Source organism: Eufriesea mexicana, unplaced genomic scaffold (assembly GCF_001483705.2).
Source record: "Eufriesea mexicana isolate 0111107269 unplaced genomic scaffold, ASM148370v2 scaffold415, whole genome shotgun sequence".
In the NCBI taxonomy this organism is placed as follows: domain Eukaryota; kingdom Metazoa; phylum Arthropoda; class Insecta; order Hymenoptera; family Apidae; genus Eufriesea; species Eufriesea mexicana.
The window spans coordinates 155,113-180,367 of NW_016908639.1; the positions used below are offsets into that span (position 1 = coordinate 155,113).

General features: G+C 28.0%; 4 protein-coding genes across 4 annotated transcripts; 2 read left to right on the top strand and 2 right to left on the bottom strand.

Moving 5' to 3' along the window:
* Positions 1-321: 321 nt before the first annotated feature.
* On the bottom strand, positions 322-3,199 carry SecS (Sec synthetase). Its single transcript, XM_017897375.1, has 6 exons — positions 3,138-3,199; positions 2,078-2,264; positions 1,724-1,997; positions 1,263-1,638; positions 693-1,189; positions 322-608 (listed from the first exon to the last, which is right to left on the bottom strand). The coding sequence occupies exons 2-6, from the start codon at positions 2,189-2,191 to the stop codon at positions 343-345; spliced, it is 1,527 nt and encodes a 508-aa protein (XP_017752864.1). The 5' UTR covers positions 2,192-2,264; positions 3,138-3,199; the 3' UTR covers positions 322-342.
* On the top strand, positions 3,062-18,788 carry Nt5b (5' nucleotidase B). Its single transcript, XM_017897374.1, has 10 exons — positions 3,062-3,547; positions 5,168-5,280; positions 16,551-16,624; positions 16,709-16,922; positions 17,006-17,429; positions 17,516-17,672; positions 17,764-18,004; positions 18,074-18,311; positions 18,397-18,513; positions 18,621-18,788. Exons 1-10 carry the CDS (start codon positions 3,368-3,370, stop codon positions 18,786-18,788), a joined length of 1,926 nt encoding a protein of 641 aa, XP_017752863.1. The 5' UTR covers positions 3,062-3,367.
* A 3,575-nt stretch (positions 18,789-22,363) lies between these two features.
* LOC108545619 (protein FRA10AC1) lies at positions 22,364-23,685 on the bottom strand. The gene is made up of 4 exons (XM_017897321.1): positions 23,374-23,685; positions 22,959-23,127; positions 22,727-22,886; positions 22,364-22,656 (listed from the first exon to the last, which is right to left on the bottom strand). Exons 1-4 carry the CDS (start codon positions 23,478-23,480, stop codon positions 22,364-22,366), a joined length of 729 nt encoding a protein of 242 aa, XP_017752810.1. The 5' UTR covers positions 23,481-23,685.
* Positions 23,686-24,058: 373 nt separating this feature from the next.
* On the top strand, positions 24,059-25,099 carry Hmgcl (hydroxymethylglutaryl-CoA lyase). Its single transcript, XM_017897293.1, is given in 1 exon segment — positions 24,059-25,099. A coding segment is annotated over 1 exon segment (1,032 nt). The 5' UTR covers positions 24,059-24,067.
* Positions 25,100-25,255: the final 156 nt, after the last annotated feature.

A 25,255-nucleotide genomic window follows, 5' to 3' on the forward strand; every position in this document is an offset into this window, starting at 1 on the left:
ATCAGCATATTTTGTTGTTACGTATCTCTTTAGAATATACTTATACAAATTACAAATTATTATTACATTATTACAAATTATTATTACATTAATAATTTAAAAATATTCAAATAAATATTTGACAAGTAATTTAACTTAATTTATAAAAATGAAATTGTTGATGTAAATTATATATTTTAAACACAAATTTCAAGGTAATATATTATGAGATTATTAATTATTTTACTAGAAAATAAAGATGTAAAATGTTCCTCAGAAATATGTAACATCCATTAATTGTAAGTAATAATTTACTTACAAATTAATGTACTGATTCGACTGGCCAGTTGCGTTGATTACGGTTCATTTTCGCAAGCTATCCTTACTACTTGCTCTGCTAGTTGAAGCAGTGCTAGATTCACCAGGACCACCAGTACCTCCAGCATCTCCATTAATACTACACCCAGTAAGAGATGCTGTTGGTGTAACTGGAGCTGAACGCCTTCTTACTTTAGTCAAAGCTTTATCTAATCGTTGTATAAACATATCCACATCTGATTTCTTCATACCTAAAGCTGCAGCAGCAGTTAAATATGGTACTGGGTAATTACTATTATGTGCTCCCCAACCTAATTCATATAAAATAAATAAAAAACATGATGGACTTTAAGTTGTCCTTAAAATATACTAATCACATATTTTTTATTACATACCTTCAAATTTATGTGAAACAATATGCTTAGTTTCTGTTGTTGTTATTACTCTTGTACCACTAACATTGTGAAGAAATAACATCAAACCTAATGTTGTAACTTGCTTATTATCATGCTGGTGACTTAAACATTGAAGAGTCATGCCCATCGATATTGGGTTTCCTTTAGTGTCTAGCAATCTTTCATCATGTTTTGCTGCTAATTTTCCAAGTTCTTCCTTTAAATATGCATACATTTCTTTACGTTGTGTTATTAATTGTTTATAACCGGTCATTCCTAAACTTAGTAATGTTATCATTACATCCATAATTGAACTAGCGCTTGCACGACCTGGATACATTTTTGATATACGATCTAAAAGATTTTTGTCAAATGAACCAATAATTGCACCACCAACTGGTACTAAAAAATTTTTATCTGTGCTTTGAACAAAAGCATCAACGCGACCTTTACGTGATGCTTCTTGAATCAAATGCATACATCTTGTACTCTGTAAGCTGTTAATAAAGTACAATGTAATATTTGTTCAAAAATAGTCTTAAAATAATTATAGTATACACACAAACGTACCCATATGCATTATTTACTAACTGAGGAATATTATATTGAGTACAAAGTGCTGCAATAGAATCAACAGAATCACATGCTCTAGGTGCAAAACAACTAGTTGTTGTGAGCACACAAGCAATACTTTCACCTAAAGCTGCCATTTGAGATTCAAGTCTTTGCATATCTGTTTTTAGTTCATCTCCAATTATTTTAGTTTCAATAACAATTGGTTCTAATCCAGCTGTTATTATTGATTTAAAGCTTGATTTTTGATCAATTCTAGGCCATAGGACATATTTTGCACGTGGTCTATCTTGCTTAAATGTTAACATACATAACACCAAACTCATGCCTGTAGCCATAGGTGACAAAAAACAACCTGCTATACTTTTGACACCTACAATAAAAATTTAGTATTTAATGTATAATATTCCAAAATAGTTCATTTGAAACATTAAACAATTTAAAATGATTGATTTTACCCATATATCGAATAACTTCAAGGACTAAAGCATTTGTTAATTTATACATTAGGCTACTTCCTGCAGCTTTTGGTTGCACCTCTTCTAAATCACTTGATCTACCTATGCCATGACCCATTCGAAAATGTCGCCTTGCAACTATGTTTGATACAATTCTTGCTTCTCGTTCTCCAACGCTACAATTAGAAGGAAAATTGTTGCTATCCATTTGTGATAGATCTGAGAGGAAAGCTTCTATTGTTGCATCATCCCAACCCTCTTCTGGCCACTTTTGCTATTTTAAGAAAATTTATATTAATAATTATGTAATGTTATTAGCATATAGTATTATTAAAATATTGTATGAAATCTTACATGTTCAATAAAATGTCTTATAAGATTTTCTCGTGCTTTTTTTGCATTTAAACCTTGTTGCACATAAATTGAAGGAATAAGCCCTTCAGCTAAACTGAATGCTTGATTATTCATCTTGATTTATTGAATTCTTTGAAATTCTTAGGCCACAAATATTAAAGACGTTTAATGTCTTAGCACAGCATTGCTTTTAATAATCAATATAAAATCATTAGAATAATTATTAAAATATAAATAATATAAATTATTCAATATATAATAAAAACAAAAATTCAAATTTATGTAAAAGTAACATTCTTTAATTTAATATTGAACAATATAAATATTTAATGTACATTTGCACAAACTAAGTACAATATTAATGTCACAACGATATTTTAATAAAATATATTATTTTTATGAATGTTATTTACATAAATAAAAGATGCAATAATATTAATAGTATTAAAGAAAGCAAGAGACAAATTTTTTACATAAAAAATAAATTTATTAAAATATCAAATATATAAATACAAAAAATTATACATTATATATTATAATGTGTAAAAATAAATTATAAATAAAAAATTAATATTCAATTTAAAATAATATTAATCACATTTACATTGTTTTACAAATATTTTTAATTGTATTTTGACATCCTAAAAAAGTATATAATGCAAAAATATAATTCATAACTTTGCAAAGTATAAATAAAAATTAATCAATTAATGAAAAATTGTTGAAGTAACTACGAATAATAGTATTATATCAAACAGAACACAAATATGCTTTCGATTATATCTAATAAAATCAAAAAATTTAATATTAAATCAATGTAAAGGTTATGTGCTTTTATTATGTATGAGTACTTTTCGCAAGGGCAAATAAGATAATAAACAATTTCAATATCGTGAACAAGTTATTACTAATAATAAACAAATAAATGTAAAAAAGAGAAAAAGAAAAAAACGATTGATTTGAATATGACAGTTTTGTAGATTAGTTTAATGAAAGAGAGGATAAAAATGGGTTGGGCTACAATGACATTTATAACGTTGCATTGATGACTATGCACTACCTGATGCGTTCCAAAGATTCCGAGCTGTAATTTTATATGAGCATTTAATAAAACGAACAAATATACACACGACCTGTGTCGTGATCATCCAGAACTATCAGCAGACAGATTGTTAGGTTATGTCGTGTCGAGGTCACCTAAATCGGATTAATTTTACGCAATAGAGAGGATGCAACGAAATTGTTTGGCCACAGGCGCCTCAGGACTGCGTATCAACTGTTAGTTACACGATGTGTACCGCGGACGCGTGGAGAATTGCAAAAACTACGAATTATGGGATTTTACCTCGAATTATGGCGTTCAGGCGACAGCGGACGGACGGGTTACGCACAGCGCTACGAACGAATTCGTCTGCCGCCTTTACAGATCAAAGTGATTCGTGTACAGCTTATAACTCAACTATCCGGCAGGTGCATCATTTACTGATAATTACCCTGTTCCTCCTTCCCATTGAAATCATCGATCATCACACGCTGATACGAAAAATGGAAACGTAGTGCAGAACCAATTTTAAGTATGTCGTGTATATTCTATAAATTTTTATAATAATGTAAAATTATTTATACATTATATAGCACTTAACGTTATTTATTTTGACATTCATTATTTTCTCCGCTAGATATTTGCTGTTTCTTTTCATTTAATGATCCGAATACTTTAGATGTATATAGTCTATAAAATGGAAATAGTTCGCTGTAATATTGTAAGTGTAAAAATAGTATTAAAATAGTTGCACGTATTAATTTATTACTAAAACATTTAAATTCTTTTTATTTAATATTTACATTTATATTCTGATATTTTGTAGTAGTTTTGTAATGTTTCATACATATTAATTTTTTGTAAATTTATAATAAATTTAGTTTTATATAAATATTTGAATACTTTAATTTGGCGCCATTAAGTATATTTAATAGGCTAGTTGCTTACATAAATATTATGTAATTTTTTTATCATATAAGTTAACAAAGATTTTCATTATTTAGTGGATTATATGAAATACTAAAAATTTCATTATATTTATTTTAACTACATTTTACATATCGCTCATTTTGTAACTTCAATACACTATAGCATATGTTATATGATATATACCGCAGTATCACTTATTTTCTAACGAAGAAATTACTTTATTATAAATCGAAATATATATCTAATGTATCTTAATATTATATTTGCAATATAACGCTTTGAATGAATTTTAATATATGTCTTATGAATGTTTGGCAAGGCGAAATCATCATAGGAATACTTTAATTTTGTGCATTGGTATACCTGCCGATTAACGCTATTCAGTGAATAGTCTTAATGTGCGGTGAGGTTCGCATTGTGGTGATAGTGCTGAATGAGTACTCGAATGACAGGTTGTCGTGCTGTGTATCAATATTCAACTTAAAAAAAATATTCCAAATTTTTTTGTCTATATTTATATGAAACGTTAAATATACTGTCAAAATTTTGAACATATTAGGTATGTAGCCTTACATTTTTAATATTCAATTTGATTGAGAAATATGATATTAATAACTATAATTTTTTATCATTTTTTGTAAGAACTTAAACAAAATTACTTGCACCAACTTCTTTCATGCTTGTGCATTATTAAACAATTTAGTAGATAAAACTTAACATTTTTCGAATACTTTTATAAACTTATGTAAAAATGATGTCATTCTGATAGATAAGCAACCATCATTAAACAATGTGTATATTATTTTGTGACATAATTGATTTATAGTTTTCTGCATTATAATTAGATACATTTTTTGCTGTTTATAATTTGCTTCAAAGTATATTTTTGCGTAGTATTTTCTTTAATGTACAAATGTTTGCTACTGTTGAACAGTAATTTCAAGTATAATACAATTAGTACAGTTTTATTTTTAAGGAAATGTGTAATTATTAAATACATTTGTTAAAATCAAATCAAAGAGTTCTGAAATAAATTAGGAATAAGAATTTGTTGACATCAGGAACAAAATTTTGGAAAAATGTATTTTATCGAAAAATTGACGATGTTTTTATTTTAGTTAATCATGGAATTGGAGAATTGTAATTTGCACGGGGATCACATTCCCACAACACCCCAACACGAAAATGATCCTAGCGGAAATAAAAAGTGGTATCGACAAGCTAGTCAAAGGTTAGTGATAAATTTTTCGTTAAATCTAATTTTATAGTAAGTATTAAAACGTATGTAAAACTAAACAATTCATTTATAAAATATTTTTTAAATAATGTATTTTATATGAAAATTTAATTTCTGATAAAAAGTGGTTTCTCTTTTATAATTGCACATTTAAACAGAGATTTGTTTGCTTTTATTTGTCATTATTGATTGTATATTGTTGAAAGCAATTAAAATATCAAATTTCTGCACTATTAAAAGAAATTTAATTATTTAAATTGAAGGATTCTTTAATTATTTTGCGCAGTATATTATCAGCATATCAAGTAATCGATAACGTTGTCTCATTATTTTAACAATTAGATATAAAGTATACATTAACTTTAATATCTTATGATCGTCAATATTTTGTGATAATTCAAGTATCTTATTATTATCATGCACGAGCCACCCTAAAACATAAAATTTTACGATACTCACAAGATCGTCAAGGCCGCACAAACATCCTACGCATTGTCAGAAGCAGCTCGATCATACTACGCGAAAATAACTGGTTCAGCTTTATATATTTGCATTGCGATCGTGGATACTTTAGTATCTTGTGAATAAACTTATACATTTTTACCACTGTATCATTGTTTTCTTCAGTGAGACAAGTATGCCATAAGTTTTAATGTTTCTTCGATCAGAATTGCTCAAAAGAATGATGTACCACATTTTTCTATATTTCTTTCATCCATACCAACGAGACTTAGATAACGCAAATGTCTGTCAAAACATATTATTGATAACAGTACATTTCCAGTTGTTACAAAGAGCTGAGTTTTTAATCATTAGCAAGTAGTCAATATTTAGAAATTAATAAACTTCTGTAACATATATCTTTCTTATTTCACATTCTTTAAATCAGCAATATTTCTTAATTTTACATTTAAATATTAATATTTTTTTTATTATTCCTGTTCTATTTATTTATAATATTATATTCCCGAATGTCTTTGGACTACTGATTGATGTAAATTTCTTTCAAAACTCATATGGTGTGTTATCAGTGTAATGGATAGTGTAGGATTTAAATAAACACTGTTAGCTTTAATTGGCTTTGTATAGGTTAAGTCTACGCATTATACTGTAATGTATAAAATATTTTAATAGATTTATACCGCGAATAATATAAAATATAAAAATTTAAGCAATGTAATATTAGAATTATATTTATATTATACTTTACCATTTGAAATCTTCTCATTTGAAGTCGAATGAAAATCAAGTTTCTAGATTTTTATCTTGTCTTTCATTCATAAATGTAGAAAATCTAATGTTCGTTTAATTGATTTATCACACGTCATACTGTGTACTTTTCCTTCTAGCCTATCGGCATCACGCGAATGACCCCTGCAGCCTTCTTATCATTGTTGCTATTCTCATCATATTTTCGTGTTATTTGCTCATGTGTAACACGGCAAAAAATTTTCATTGAACGCATTATGTCGTTATTCATACTGGTTACTTAATGAATCCGGTAAATAATTTTCAGTTGTTCTCTTTTTCTCTTTGTCTTTCTCTTTTTGGATCATTGAATGATCAATTTTCAATAGTTTTGTTTTACTTGGCCTGTTACGAGTCATGAAAACGTGGATGTTTGGTTACAACACCAAGTAGACCTGATAATTCCTTCCCGTTCCTCTTTGTTACTCTTATCAAGTATGCACGCACAGTGCAACGTACTGTATATTTTCTATCGGGTGATAAAGTACAATACACTATTAATCATTTACCGGAATGTTTATGCTTCTATTGACAGTTCGTTAACATTAATTTTCAAAAAATTTCAATTTTCACCGGTATCTGTTTCTCCACTTTTGATTCTATAATTATACATTATATATACAGATTAGATTCTTTTTATGCTATTCTTCATACATCTATCTCGTAATAAAACTTCTTTGAACTACTAATAAAAATTCAAATGTTCTAAAGCAGGGTGTAAAATTCAATTCCCGGATGAGTTAAATATCTTTTATAAAAAATTCTTTCATCGATTGACGTTTGACTTCTCTTTAAATCTCGGTATAGATCAGGAACAATAGAAGCGAACGAATCTTGGATAATTATAATCAGGGTGGCCACGGAATACGAACAGATGAGTGTAACTTTGGTCACAGGTAAATTCTTTCATTTCATTTAGACGACACAAGTTCAGCTCTGTAATTTACGATTATGTCACTTTCAATAAACATTTTATTAAAATTTTATTAAAATAGAATATTGATTATTGTCAACGGTATCGATTGTTAATCATGGAACAATTTAAAGATTAAAAAAATTTGTTGGTAAAATTTTTAATTATTTTAAAAAAATAGTATTTGAGCTCTTCTTTTTCATTCTAGTATGACAACAATGCGCACGCACATACTCCAACGGTCGTTACTCCATCTTATAATGCATACAAGATGTTTGAAAAGAAGAATTTTTAATTTTTGAGGCATACAAATTTTACTCTAAAAGAAACTCCTCTTTCGTTGCATCAACAAGCTACGTATATTTTATCTCATTATAACGCAAATATTAGCTTCATTTAAATATGAAGAAAGCTATTTTTAATTCATAACACGATAAAATTTGGATTTGGTTTCGATATATGACAAGAATAATTAATGATATATTTAAAATGGAAGTATAATAGATAAAGATTGTTTATCTTCATTTGTAACCTTTGTTTTTTAATCATTTAGTAAAAGTATAGCAAACATTATTATTCATAATGAGATTTATAATAATAAAATAAAAACAAATTTTATCGTACCATCGATTGATATCTTCGGAAATGTAAAAAGAAGATGCGAAATACGTTACGAAATGTGATATTTCGTAATCCATTCGCACGCCATTACACCAGTCCAGTGCGGTCTGTTCCTTTATTTCACTGTCAGTTTGCATTCCACGTTTCGCGTACGTATATTTCTTTCGTTCCGATATCTTTATCTAACCTCTAATAATTACGTACACCATCTGGCTCGATTTAATTATTTTATCATATGTGATGGCCCCCATTAACTCTTATGATTTAAACTTCAAACTTGTTATATTTCGGAATTATAAATGACTCGTCGAGCTTCGTAAATCAATAAATCCTTCAATAATATAGTGAAATATATATTGCACACTATTCAATTCTTACTGCACGTGTGAAGTTGATGTTGCCATCTATACAAACATTAAGTATTCAAAATCGATTATCAAAATGATTTTTTACAAATGTGAAACATAAAATAAAGGTGAATACTCATTAAAATTGATTGATTTAAAATTTAAAAAAAAGAAGTGAGTAGTTTTCAATGATAGATTATCACTAATTTCAGGATCAGTTACTAAAAATCATTTTGTAATAAGTAATTCAACTTCAGTTTGCTGATCTCTAACTGTTTAAATCTTCTTTCTATACAAATACTTTTGACTCATTGTGTGATTCATGTTTCGTATATATGTACTTTAAAACAAAGGAAGCACCGTTTTCTTTTCGTTCTATTTAAAAGCATGCCTACTTGAATTTATCAGTCATTGTGTGGATTATATGGAATAGTATAGAAAGATAAATATGCATATATGTTTTTCTTTAACATGAAAAACGAGAAGCATATTTTACATTGAATGATATGAAGTATATAACTATATTCCGCCAATGTTTACATATATATGTATATATGTATCGAAACGCTTTAAGTTTCATTGTTTTCCGTTAAATATGATGTATTTTAGGTAAGTCTACGTAGTTAGGAATCCATTTTATTATGAACGCATATCAACAACTTGATAAGCTTATTTGTTTGTTTCAAATGACTATTCTGTTAGTCTCCTAATAATTAAAAAATCGAACATTCAAAAGTATTGAAGAGTATTACTTACATGCTCGATATTAAGTACGCTATTTGTGATCTATAGTATGATACAAAAATTTTCATTAGGCGAAAAATAATATTGTTGATTATACTAACCAAATAAGGTAAATGCAAATCAAAATGTTAAAAATTCAGTATGGAATAGTAATGTCACTAATACGGTATGAAATATTAAATTTATCACTTTCTTAATATTAGAGAGGTGATGCAGTATTGACACGTGGCAGCTTCTACAATTATTATCTCGCATGTCTGTCAGGATCAGAAATCAATAAGAATATTATTACTATACTTCTGTACCTTTTTAAGTATATTCTAATATAAAAATATCGCGATAACAGTATATTATTGTAGGTTAAGCATCATTTGTCGACGCACACAGAAGGTTGAGTGAATGTACATCTGTCACAAAGAGTAATCTTACAAGTATCGATATATTCGAAGTTCCTTACATTACCAAGGTATCGTTTAGTTAGCTACCTGCTATGGGTGATGCCCAACCCATAGTCTATCAGTAGTTATTTCCTCAAAAATCATTTGAGATGATTAAGTACTTCGGATATTATTACTAAGGACTACTTTACAATTCTTAACTACCATAAAAATAGGATTTTTTAGAGGATTTAGAAAAACGATTTTTTTTATATTTTAATAAGATTTAGCACAACGTAAAAAATTTGAACTAATCTGAATATTTAAAAAAAACAAGGATAGTGTTGAGATATCAAAAAGAGATTTGAATAATAAAAGAACAGTATGCATACATAATAAGCAAACGGAATATTAATAATATAAGTAATAAGAAACATAAAAAGTAGATTTGGAAAATGTTAAGATACAAGAAAAATACAATTTTCACAAGTGAAAATACAGTGTAAAGACTAACAATAAGTATCTGAAAATGAGAGTTTTAGATCAAATGAAATTGAAATACAAAGTTTCTAATGTAAAATCATGGTACAATATGCACAAACTGTATGCGGTCGCTGTATAATTCTATGATTATTTTGAACAGGCAAAGCAGAAAAATAAATATTGTTCAACAAATGCTAAACATACGGCATCAAGATACGGGTTCGGTCTATTTAAGAAAAAGTTGCAAAAGACATTATCAGTGATGAGTGATATACATTAATTGTATTGATCATCATGTTACAATCTTGTGCTTCCAATGTTTAATTGATAACATTGAAAGTAAATCGTTGCTCGAACAAAGCAAAAGACGACGGGGAAATGCGCTTTTAGTTATGTTTAGAATTTAATTTTAGCTACCACATCTAACTAGACAAACGCGTGGACACGTGTCTGAATTACGATTGAAACAGTGATCTTAATTTCGGCCCATGTAATATAATTTTCTTAATAAGAGTAACGAGAAAAATTTTGCATTAAGATATCATGACAGTTTGTTGTCGTTTATCGGTAATTCCTTTTCTTTCTTATCAAAATCTTATCAAACATTCAGTAGAAGAAATTCATGCTATAATTCGTTATATTGGTTGAATTCTTGAAGTTTCTTTTTTAATCTATTCTTCGAAATCGAGTTTCCTAAGAACTTATAGTATTCTTTTCTTTCTTAAGTATTCTTTTTGTTCATATTGAAAATGAAAATCGAAATATCAAATATTGAATATCTTTTCTTAATAAAATGTCAGAATAAAAACCATTTCTTATTCAAAAACAGACTCAGTTATATTTTTTCATTTGTATTGGCGCATGGTGAGTGTATGAAAGACAATAGCGTGCTGTAAAAAAGAATCATTTGTTCGTTATATTGTATAATTGTGACTTTGGCATTGTTGCTTAATTGCAAATAAACAAAATTCTTCTCCTTGAGGTATAGAATGTAACGAATTTTTAAAATAAGATATTTAAAATGTGTAACTTTTCTTTAAAAATGTGTAGCATAGTTTGGACAGTATCTGTTTCGAAAATATTTAGCTAGAAATATTTTCTCTGGAGAAATGACTCATCGAACCTTCATGTGGAATTTAGTACTAGGTTTCAAATTTCGAATTTCTTAATTGCTTAGTCACATCATTTTCATTGAGTAACTAGTGATGATGACTATGGTGCATACAGTGAATAAGTAGGGTGAAAGTGTGGACGATGCATAACTTAGCAGAAACTCATACATATACATACATCCTCGCGCAATGCTTGACCGACTTAACTCAAAAGTCGATAGCGAAACAACCAGCAAAAGAAGTTCACGTTGGAACAATTAAGACCTGAACTAAATTGCATCGGCCTTAAAAATATCATAGTGGTTGAAAATTATTTTGCATCATTAACTTCTTTGGCCTTCGATTATTTCACAAATGACGCCTACTTTCTTCTATCATTTTGACTATTAAGTAGCCAATTTTGTTTGTTTATTTTACTTCAGCATGAAAAATTCATTACCGCTTAACATTATTTACACGTAAGGTGTTCCAGATTTTAACATTCAAACTTTAGTTGATATATTTTGCGGGATTAAATAATAAGAAATGTTATATAAACATAGGGAGTTTGAAGGTATATTAAAAAATTATGTCAAAAATGCAGAACACGGGAGAAATAATAATTAAATAATCGTAGTTACTGCAATACAATGATGAAATAGATCAGTAATAGTTGCATTTGGTTTATTTATGTAATTATTATCTAACGTTGGTACTTCCAGAAGATTGATTGATACCTTCATCTTTATTTGAAACATCCAGTATCTTTGATGAGCAATTTTGTCGCTGTATAACACCACACAGTTCACTTCCTTTATGAAATAAGTCAAAGAATTCTCATTAATAATCGTACGTGACGATTTATAAACATTTTATAATCCAATGTTTATTTATTACAGGATTTGCGTCAATACTTCCTTATAGTAGCTCAGACATTCTTATTGTAGAAGCCGAAAATGAAAGGCATATTTGCATATTCTCGATTCGTAAAGATTTGCAACATTTCGATATGAAGTCCAATAACTTAATAATATTATTGGCTAAAATTACTTTTGAAATCTTTGACAATCTCAGATAACAAAGACAACTGTAGATAGGTAAATAAATAAATCAGAAATTTCAGGTGTATTGAAAGCATCGAGTTTATATAAGTAAAGAAGAATTTCCTATTCACTGCTCAGGTATAAGCTAAGATGATTCACAATTCATGTGTACAGTCATGAATATAAGTTTATGTGAAGTTTAAGTAAGATTGTAGTTTATAAGAATTAAACATGTATTTAAAGAATTGGACTGTTCACACGTCATAACGTTCATGACAGTAATCATAAATCATTGATCAGCTTATAAATAAATGTTAAAAAATTGATTTTTATTCGTAACAAGAATATTTTTGGTTTCTTTACACATTTTAAATAGTTATATTTGTCAGATCTTATCATAATTTTAACTGTGAGTATTTTCTTGGTAAAAATTCCACACATCGCTGGAAGGGATAGAAATGATGTAATTGGAACGCACATTTCACGTACCATTTATAAGTGCCTTGAATTGCCCGAGAAATGAAATTTTTCCAAGATCAAGCCGTTGAGAAAGTTTCACGTTTGTTTGCGTACTGTTACCCGAGTAGCTCAGATACAGTATCTCGAATACCTTGCACTTGAATTACATTTATAAAGTTATTTTATAAATGAAAGTTTATGAAATACACGTCATTCGGTATAGTACGTGACATTCTACTAGTTGTACATCACGAAATAAAAATTTCCCATAAAACGGTCAATTGTAACACGCGTTTACTGTTTTTTATAAATTAATGGCCCTAAGAAAATCTCATAGCTGGCAACGAAAAAAATCGCATAAAGTAAAAAGTCTACATGCATCACCTTTTCTCTCTTACGAGTAATTTTCTTGTCATGTAGTATTTTAAAATTTGATTGCTGAGTGCTGTACTTTTCCAAGAATATTTTAGTACAATATTATGCTATATACGTACATTAAGCATTTGAAAACAATACTACTAAGATAAAAACTATTATTACGTAATAACGATAGAGAGCAGTTCATAGTTCGTTTTGTTCCAAAATACCGACCATTAGTATGAATCAACGTGAGTAATGAATATGACCATGAAATTTTAATTATAACAATATTCAATCCTATTTTAGGGATGTTTCGTATACTGCACTGTTAAAGAGACCTTCCTGTTGTCTGAGAACAGCGAGAGACCGTGGACCAGATTTTTGCTTGGTATTCGATGAATTAATAGTTATCTGCGCGTATTAACTGGTTACTCGGGAAGTCAAGGATCAGTTGACGTTCGATCATCGAGCGGATCGGATCGTAGTTTTCTGTCACGCGTCTTTTATATTTATTATCAGATATCTCTATCTTTTTTTGTTTTTTTATTTATTAATAACCGTGATTACCTTCTCGGTGTCTTTTCGTACGTATATCTTTAATAAAGAATAGTGGTGTTTAAAATAGTGACGTTTTGCAGAAAGAAAACTAAATAAAAATTATTAATAAAGTAATAAAATTAATAGATACTTAAGACGATAATTAAAATGAATTACCTCCAAGATACGAACTGTAGTGTAAAAGGAAATGCGATTCAAAATGTGTACATCGGTGTCTTGATTAATATTATCTACATTAACATTGAATTAATTAAAAACAAGTATAAAGTGACGTAATGTGGATTTAAGATAAATCTATATGTTCATTTTGATTAATTTTTGGATATCAAAATTGTATTATCTGATTATTAAAGTTTCTTTTATCACATAACGAAATTTTATTTTTTCAGAGTTGGTACATAACGCGCACGTACTATAGTGTATGGGATTGGTCCCCTCATTTCTTATTAACATCGAGTTGCAAATATTTTATAATCTAACAATATTAATAATTTGATCGTGAAACCACAGTCTGGTTTATCAAACCATCAATTATATTTTATTTCATTATCGTTTGAAGTAACCGGAAATGAATAATTTAATCTAGGTTAAAGTCACAAAAGTACGTTATTACCTTAAATTGTTCATAACGTGTTACTTAAAGAGCATTAACTACGTCATGCAACCTTAAATTTCAATTGAATAGAACCTTTGATTTTCTTTAAAAGGCATATTTAATCAAGATAATAGGGACAAAATGTCATGGCTGAAATGAATTACTTTTGCAGATATCGTTTTTTAAAATAATGTATTCAACATGCAATTAATATTCAACTTAAATTTCGTATCGGACATGTAATTATGTAAAAATGATTATTTTTTTGGCAATTAATGATATTGATATTTTATTATTGTATTAGTAGCATACATATAGAGTATTATGTATATAGCATTATTGGAAGTAAAATTCCAGAATTCCAATAAATGATCATTTATTTTAAGACCATTTTTATACGACGTTTTTCCATGAAATTTATACCAGTATACTGACACTTCGTCTTTCTGACCATAAATATCTTACAACGAACTATACACATACATCCGTGTAATCATTTTACTTACCAGTCGTCAGCTTTATTAGGACAATAAATCTTTGTTGATTCATTGTTATTGCAGGAAATTCGTTTTCGTAAGAATAATGTAAAGTTGCAATGGACCCTTTGCTTTATGAGATTTAATAGCGGAAGTAATTATCACTGCGTTCTGAACAATCTTACGAAATCGATGTAACTTGGTCGATTTATAATAACAAATAAATGCCTTTGATAGAGACCTATAAATAACACATCAATTACGACTTGTGAAATAGAAATGACATATCTTGTTTTCGCTTTAAATTCATTAAACTTTCCGTATGTTCATCTTATCGATTCTCATTCTACCGAAGCTGTTATTACCGACTAACAGGTACACATATCGATCACGAGATGCTGATGATTATTTGAAAATAGCAAAAAATGTGGCTGAAGGATGTGAATGACGGCGCCTTACCGGCTGCGAATTTCATGAACTCGCGATGCTGCGTCCAAAACGAGTAAGTTTCTCGTTTTTTCTCGTGTTAGAAATTCATCCTTATCCGGATCAATCGATAAGTTATCCTATATATTATTGACATAAAAGAAGTAATGACAAATGTGTATGATTTACGAGTAAATATTGGCTATTGTTAATATACATTAGTGACTATTTTATTCACTTTTGACATAAAACTCACCCGAGAATTTAGGATATCCAGTGTTCTCGACAATCTTCAAAATTTCATTCCATCAAATGAGCTTTTCTAATCGAAAGTAAAACCAGTTATACTTCGAGAATAAATATCGATGTCTGTAGGTATTGACTGCGATAGTCAATCAATTCAGGTCGGTTTGATAATACTGTCACGCATCTCTTGCTGTTAAAGAGATAGTATATAATAAAATACGATGCAATTAATAATAATTTACTTATTTTGTATAAATTATGTGAAATATGTTGATGCAAATACAAATGGCGTTACTTCGTGATCTTGTATTGTCACATTAATATATTATCGTTCATTTTAATTAAGAGTGCACAGTTGTTCAAGCTATGAATTCGATATAAATCGATTCGATTATCTATCTGATAACATCTATCTTCTCATGGGTGGAACTAATATGTATAATAAACATTTTCTTGTTTTATTTATTCAATGCTGTGTTTCTTATTTTTCTTTTGCTCATATTATCTTTTTTTTGCAATCTTGAAATAAACTTTAAAGTACAATTTTTATTAAAAATTCTATATATAAATTTTCAATTACCATAAATTTATATTTTTAGACATTAAATATACCTTATAATTTTAAATAAATAAATATATGCGAAATTGACTAATATCGAAAAACGTAAAATTAATATAACGGTAATAACAATTGAAAGAAACTATTTATAGCCTTACTTTTTCAAGTTATACGTGTATATATATATATATACAGGTATAACTTGAAAAAGTATATATATATATTTCATATCTCGCATTTCTTTAAGTGTATGAAATTGATTTCATTGAAAACATTACATTACGAAAACTTGTATTTAAAGAAAAATGAATGGTTCCAAAGATAATACAGAACTAGTGAGAAAGATTAGTGATTCTGATATAATGAGACTGCCACGCATATCATTAATGCAAGCAGAAAATTTAAAACGAATATCATCAGAAATGTTTATTAGAGCTCGAAAAATTGCTGTAAATAGGTTTGTCATAATCGTAAATAACATAACAAAGTCTATTTTTAAAAACTCCAATTTCTTTAAATAAATCTTCTAAAAGGGGGTGGGGGGCTTTATTTTTCTAAGCTCTGATATATGATTGTTATAATTGACCTCTAACACTCTAATTACAAATACATTTTTCGTGTCTTTAAGAATGGAATGCTTTAATTCATTAAATGTGACTGTGAAAAAATAGAGAAATACATGATTATAATTTATTATTATTATTCACTTTTGTTGCAGAATTTTTGTAAACCGTAGCCTTCATTTAGAAAATATCAAATTCTATGGATTTGACATGGATTATACATTGGCTGGTAAATAATATTTACCTCGAAATTTTTTTATAATTTAATTCAGAAAATGTTATTTATATTGGAATATTATTTGAAATTCTTTAGAATACAAATCACCACAATACGAGCAATTGGGTTTTACACTGTTAAAAGATCGTCTAGTATCACTAGGATACCCACATGAAATTAAAGCATTCGAATATGATCCTAGTTTCCCAGTGCGAGGATTATGGTTCGACACGCTTTATGGAAATCTCCTTAAGGTAGACGCCTATGGGAATATCCTAGTTTGCGTTCACGGATTCGAATTTTTGAAACAGTAAGACATTTTATATAATTTTTTTATCTATAATTTTAGGACATAGATGTACATTATTTAATATATTTTTCTCTATGTTTCAGTTCACAAGTATACGAGCTTTATCCAAATAAATTTTTACAATTAGATGAATGCAGGGTATACGTGCTCAATACATTGTTCAATCTTCCTGAAACATATTTAATAGCCTGTTTGATAAACTTTTTTACGAATTCACCGCAATACACGCGAGAAAAAACAGGAGTGAAAGAAGGAGAGCTCACAATGAGTTTCAAAAGCATCTTTCAAGATGTACGAAATGCTGTAGACTGGATACACCTTCATGGTGATTTAAAAACAAAAACTATTGAAAATTTGGATGAATACGTAAAGAAGGACAAGAGGTTGCCCATGTTTCTTAATAGGATTAGAGAAAGTGGGGCGAAAGTATTTCTTTTAACAAATAGTGATTACGTTTTTACTGATAAAATTATGACTTATCTTTTCGATTTTCCACATGGTGCAAAGGTACATATTTTAGTTCATAATTATTATACAAAAAATCTGTTTTTTTCATAGACATAAGTTGTATTAAAAAATCAATTGCTTTAAAGCCTGATGAACCACATAGAAATTGGAAAACATATTTTGATACTATCGTAGTTGATGCTAGAAAACCATTATTTTTCGGTGAAGGAACAATTTTACGGCAAGTAGATACTAAAACTGGAGCATTGAAACTTGGTACACATAAAGGCCCACTTCATACAGGTAAATTACTAATTTTAATATATTAAAAATTAATAGTCTAATCCAATATAATTAAATAACATATTATAACAAAATGTTTCATGTAAATTAGGAGAAGTTTACTCAGGAGGATCGTGTGACGTATTCACTGAATTGATAGGTGCAAAAGGAAAAGATGTATTATATGTCGGTGACCATATTTTCGGTGATATTTTAAAAAGTAAAAAGATCAGAGGGTGGAGAACATTTTTAATAGTACCTGAATTGGTGCAAGAGCTTCACGTTTGGACCGACAAATGTCAATTATTTGCTGAGTTACAGAACTTAGACGTTATGCTAGGAGAAATGTACAAGTAAGAAAAAATAATCATTAAACATTAATAGCAGATTTCATAAATAATTCTTTATATTTTTCCTTATAGAAATTTAGATAGCAGCACAAAAGAAAAACCTGATATTTCCAAACTACGTGCATCTATAAGAGACGTTACGCACAAAATGGATTTATCTTATGGAATGATGGGTTCATTATTCCGTAGCGGGAGTAGGCAAACTTTTTTCAGTAGTCAAGTAGTAAGGTATGCTGATCTTTACGCGGCAACTTTTTTAAACCTCATTTATTATCCATTCTCGTACATGTTCCGAGCTCCTGCTATGTTGGTAAGTTAATTAAAGTTATTTTTTTACGTTTCATAAATTTTATTATTTTAATTTAATGAGATGATTTTTATTGTATTTCATTAAGATGCCTCACGAGAGTACAGTAGCTCATGAACAACGATTTGTTATGGAAACACCAATGATTAGTCGATCTCGGACTTTCAAACTTACAGATGAAGAAGAAGAACAGAATATACCTACAGTATGTATTTTTGTATTTTATGTAGTAAAATTTTATGTTTGTATTTTATGTAATATTATCTATAAATACAATACTTAACTTAAACTTTTAATATTACCAATGATTAGAAAACCTTGTTCGTGGAGTGTCCTAATAATCAAATACCACATGCAAGGCCTGAAACTCCGCGTAATGTAACGCATACACACGATGAAGATTGTAGCGATGAAGATAGCGACTCTCAGAAACAAGCAAACCATGTAAGATCGTGTACAAGGAATTCCAATTGCAAATGAATTATTTTCATTGCCATTTCTTTTGGTTACATTTTGTTCTTGTATTACTTCTTTTTGTTTTTTTGAACTATTTACTGATATTACGATAGGATTTAATACAATCCTACTACGTTTATATTTATGCTTAAAGATTTTAATCAAATCGTAAAATTATATCTTTCTATTATATTTCATTCCTTTGTTTTGTGTGACAAAAATTATCATAAGTATATTACGTTTTCATCACATTGCATGAAACATTAATGAATTTTTCAATATTTCTTAACGGATATGGGTGTTGTGTCAAAATTCACGCAAGATTTGAATTTTACGCTATTTGTGCGATAAAGTATTGCTATCGAAAAAAAAGGACAGCGTGACAGTTCAGGGTAATTAAAAATGGAGCACTGCGCGAAAGAACAACGCGTCTTTATAGTTCAACAATATTTTAAAAATATCGAAGGTTTGACAGTTGAAATTCGCAATTTTCGTACAAAATATGGTTGGAATAGTGATTTAACTTCATCAGTTGTGAAGAGATTAATTAAAAAATTCAGGAAGATTAGATCAATTAGTGATCTTGAGTCCAGGACATCAATTCGGCACCGTGGTTAAGAATTGGACATTTCGAGAAGTAATCTACAACGTATTCTCACAAAAGATTTGCATCTTCACATGTACAAAGTTCAATTGACTGAAGAACTAAAGTCTACTGACCACGCACAGCGAAGAGAGTTCGTTGAATGAATTATGAAACAATAGCAAGTGGATGCTGATTTTTCGAACAAAATCATCTTCGGCGATGAGGCTCATTTTCATTTTGATGGCTTCGTTAATTGTCAAAATTGTCACATTTAGGATTCAAAAAATCCACGAATGATTGCTGAGAAACAAATTCATCCACAACATGTCACTGTTTGGTACGGATTTTAGGCTGGAGTCATCATCGGACCATTCTTCTTCGAAAATGCGGCTGATCAGTTAATAACAGTTAATGGTGCTTGCTATTGTGATATAATAATCCAGTTTTTTGTGCCTAAATTATAAGGTATGGATGTGGACGACATGCGGTTTCAACAAGATAATGCTACATGCTATACAGCCCGTGAAACGATTCAATTACTGATCATTTGCTGATCGTGTACTTTCTCGTTTTGGTGATCAGAATTGGCCGCCCGGATCATGCGATTTCACACCGTTGGACTTTTTTCTTCGGAGTTTTTTGAAATCTAAGGTTTATGCCAATAAGCCCACAACCACTTACGCCTTAAAGGAAGAAATTGAGCCATATTTATACAAAACGGTCATGGAAAATTTCAACAAGAGTGCGTATGTGCGCAAAGTGCAAGCCATTTACCCGATATGCTATTCCATACATTACCCTATACTGTATATTTTATGAATCAATAAAAAATGTACAATTTTTAATTAAAAACCTGATTTTTATCAAAATTACTTCTTGCGTGAATTTTGGGACATTCAATATAATGCATGAAAACTGAATTTATTGTCATATAAAAAATGATTCAGAAGATTACAAAATACTATTATTATAAATAACAGTGTAAATTAGTTTATATATTTATATTTCTTTATTGACTTAGTTCAACATTTATTTAAGTGTAAAAGATAGGATATCTATCTATCCATAAAAATATCAAAACAATTCATTTAAATAATTCCCTTGTTTTTGGTCATAATAAAAATTCCTTTAAAGCAAATTTGTTTCGATCCTTTATAAAAGGTTATGACCTGATGTTAATAATTTTTTTAGAAGTAAAAATATATGGGGAATATAAAGATTAATCTTGTGTTTTTAAATTGAATGATATTTTTTTATCTTCTTTCTCACAGAATATTTTAAGACTCTATACAGTACTGTATATTCTCTATTAGAATTTACTCTTAAATAATTTTCAACCATAAAATATTGTATTCATATCAATATACTTTGTTATAAGAAAAATAAAAATGTATAATTACATTGAAAATGAAATTGATAGCCATATCTTTTTTACACAACATATTTTGCAAAATAAATCCTTATGTATTCCTCAAAATTTGAACTGATGCATTTTTTTATTATTACCGAAAACAAGCAAGTTATTCAAATGGTCTGCTTTAAATATCACACCTTATATGTAATATAGTACAAGAAATAAAAACAATTTAAGTACTCATATACAAATTCATACATTAATATACATTAAACTAGAAGTTAATTAAATGTAATGTAATTGTTAATTCTTTTGTATTAATAGGAACAGTAGAATTTGTCTTAGCCATTGACAATGTAATAACATCTTTTGGTTGAATATTACTTTAATACATGTACTATTCTCGCACAAGAAATTGGCATTCATAAAATTAAATACTTACAAGATAAAAAAATATATATTCTAATATTGAATTTTTCTAATTATGTCTTGTATGGTTTATAAGTTTAGACTTATTTAATATAATTATACACTTATTATGTATTGCACATAATAGGTGTTGTAACTATTAAAAATAGTGTAAGTTTGAGTATTTGGCTAGTCTTTTCATATGAAATTTGATTAACATAGTAAAGACAATATATAAAAATTTTAAATAAAAGAATTAAAGTGAATTATTATTAATTCTTTGTTGCATAAATTGAATGCATATAAAATATGCTCTTATTTAACTATATCTTAAAATTGTTTTTGTACTGATATTAATGTATAAAATTATTACTATTATATGAAATTTGGAAATAGAAAGTTATTAGTTTTGAAAAATGAGCCAATAGTCAATGTTAAGTGTAGATTAAGTATTTATAAATTATAAATTTTTCAAATTATATAATTTTTGTAAATTATAAATATTACAAATTGGATATTTTAGAGTATGATTTCAATTAAAAATTCAAATTGCCATTGTAATTTATAAAATGATTTGAATTATACATAAAAGTGAAACTGTAAAAACAATTATTATGACAAATATATTATTCTTTAATCAATAAAATATAAATTATGTCAACAATAATGGAAGAGATAAAGCTGTGTATTAAAATTGTTTAAATCTTATGACAAATATATTATTCTTTAATCGATAAGATATAAATTATATCAACAATAATGAAAGAGATAAAGCTGTGTATTAAAATTGTTTAAATCTTATAATCAACTTAAAAATTTACTTCATCATCGATAATATATACTATATATACTATAAAGGTTATTAAAAATATTTGATTGCAATAAAAATAAATTTATTATACATATATATTATCTGGTGCTAGATCTTTTCATACTGTAAAGATTTAATTTTATTGCAGATGTAAGTAAAAAATGGGCAACAGTTATTTCGCATGTAAAAGTTAAAAGAATATGTACTAAACCTTGTTATCATGCAATATACAAGTAGAACATGAGTTATGTATCAACCAAAATAAAGATACAACAACTGTAATTGTTATTTTTATTTGAACATGACTAGTATTATATATAGAAATTATTATATTTTCTCAACAATATTCGTACAAATTATTCTATGACATGTTAATAAATAATATTTTCTTAATTATTTATTATGAAATAATATTTCACAAGGAAACATAGTTTTGTCTTTTACATTAGCAGATCTGCTAAATATTCTTCAAATTCTTCCTCTCTTGTTTTTTCTAAATTTTCAATGGGCTTTTCTTTCCAAATTTTAGATTCATCTTTCTTTGTTTCTTCAACTGATTCTTCAGTGTTGCTCATGACTTCATTCTCTTCAGTTTTAATATGAACTGTAGATGTACTAGCTTTACTGCTGAGTGTTTCACTATTTGTCCCCAATCTTTTTAACGTTTTGTGTTTCTTTGCTTCACGCTTTTGAGATCTATAATTTAACTTTATAGAACACTCAGGACATAGTCCTTAAAAAGTATAAAAATAGTTAATTTATTTCTCAAATATAGGAACATTAAATAAATTGTAATTACTTACTTAATTTGATAAGAGCATTTTTCTTCTGTCCATGCTCTATATAACCAAAATTTACTTCCCAAGATTTAAGCTGTTCCTTTTCTTTACATTTTTTATTACCGCATTCAAATTGTCCTTTACCAATAATAACTTCTTTCTCTGTTCTCCATCTTAAAGCAACCTATTCAATATTGACTTTTAATGTCCAACTTGAAAATACATTATTATATATTAAATTTATATTATAATTTACCTTGTTTTGCTTATAATATGTTAAATCAGCTATACAGTATTCTTTAAACAATTTATCATAATATTTCTTTGCCAAACGTGCGCCCCATGTATTTGGTTCGTCATTATCTTGATCCCACAAAAACCTATGGTTTTCTCTAATAACGTCATAGTCTGTCTTATCTCGGGACCTCGAAACACAGGCCGAAACGTCAAGAGCTGCTTGTTTTAGAGTTTACAAAGTTGTCATCTTTCTTTATCGTTTACTTTTATTTAAGATATATTTTCCTTTTAATATCCGAAAATATTTTTTTTTTCTAAGCTTTCATAGTTTGAATAAACAAGTTAGAGAACGCTAATTTTTGCGCGAATTATACTAACGGTGATTACAATGTCAAGTCGAAATATATGATAACCAATTAAAAAATTTAACATACGTGTCCCGTTTTAAAGATGATATTGAACCTCCGTACAATGTAAAATAATCATTTATAAGTTTTTTATGTCTATCATAAGCTGACAAATACGCATAAGCCGGGAACATGTTTTCTTCTTGCAAACTGATTCTCTTTCTACTTCGATATGTAACGTTGAAATATTAGTTAATACATACACGAGGCATTTAATTAATAATATTCCTTAATATAATATGCCAAGGAAATATTGTTTCACTAACAACAAATATGTAGTTACATTCGATAAAATTATCTCTTTTTAGAAAATGCGTCGATGTTGAGGAAGTTCCAAATTATTCCATGCACTGTTACAAATTACTTTTAAAAATGGCGACGTATGGAAAGCAGCGCCATTACAGCAAATTAAATACAGAAAAGCTTAAATTTTAATTTGATGTTACTTGAATAAAAATTTGCTAAAACCCAACAAATATCTTATTATTTATTATAGATTTCAATAGTTTTGACTTAGTTTGTATTTCTATATTTTATGTAATTAAACATTGACTAAATTAGTTAAATATTGTTACGTTTACTTAATGTAATATCTTATCACTAAATAATTATAAGTATAATATGAGAATATTTTTCACTGTATGTTAAATATATTTCCTTTACATATAATATACTCCTTTTGTAAATAAGAATAAGATATTAAGATATTTTTAAATCAATAATGTTTAAAATTATTAATGTGAAAAGTATGTACAATTTTCCTACAAAAAAGTTAAGATCATTTAGTAATTTCGTTAAAATAGTTGAGGTTGGACCCCGAGATGGATTACAAAATGAAAAAAATATTGTACCAACTGAAGTTAAAGTTAAATTTATTAATAAACTATCAGAAAGTGGACTAAAAACTATTGAAGTTACCAGTTTTGTATCTCCAAAATGGATTCCACAGCTGGCTGACAATTCACAAGTATTTAAAAAAATTAACAAAGTATCAGACATTTCTTATCCAGTATTGGTGCCAAATATAAAAGGCTTAGAAAATGCTTTACAAGTAGGTGTAAAAGAAATAGCTATCTTTGGAGCAGCATCCGAAACTTTCTCACAAAAAAACACAAATTGTTCTATTAGTGATGGCATGAAGAAAGCTAAAGCAGTTATTAAGGAAGCATTGAAAAATAATATTAAAGTCAGAGGATATATATCATGTATTATTGGTTGTCCTTATGAAGGTAAAATTAAGCCAACAGTTGTAGCAAATTTAGCTGCATTTATGTTAGAATGTGGTTGTTATGAAATTTCTTTAGGAGATACTATTGGTGTAGGATCACCAAATAAAATAAAGAATGTACTATCTGAATTAAATCATGTATCAAATGATACTAGTAAATTTGCAATTCACTGTCATGATACTTATGGACAAGCATTAGTAAATATTTATGCTAGCCTTGAATATGGCATAAGAACTTTTGATTCATCCGTTGCTGGTCTAGGTGGATGCCCATATGCAGTTGGAGCATCTGGAAATGTTGCTACTGAAGATCTACTTTATTTTTTACATGAGCAAGGTTTAGAAACTGGAGTAGACCTCAATAAAATAATAAAAATAGGAGATTTTATCAGTAGTCAACTTCAAAGGAGAAACCAATCTAAAACAGGTATTGCAATTCTTACAAAAGAACATTAAAAAAAAGCTCCTTGTAATTATATGCTTAAAGAAAGCATCAACAGTAACAAAAATGTACATCTTTCTTAAGTTTAAAAAAATTTGTTTAAATATATAATTGATATGAATTTTGAAAAATAGTTTGGATAATGATGTAAAGATTCTATATGTAATACTTATTAAATTTTAATGATATTTTTAAAACTCGTATACACAGTTCATAGAAATATGACGAAATGGTTAAAC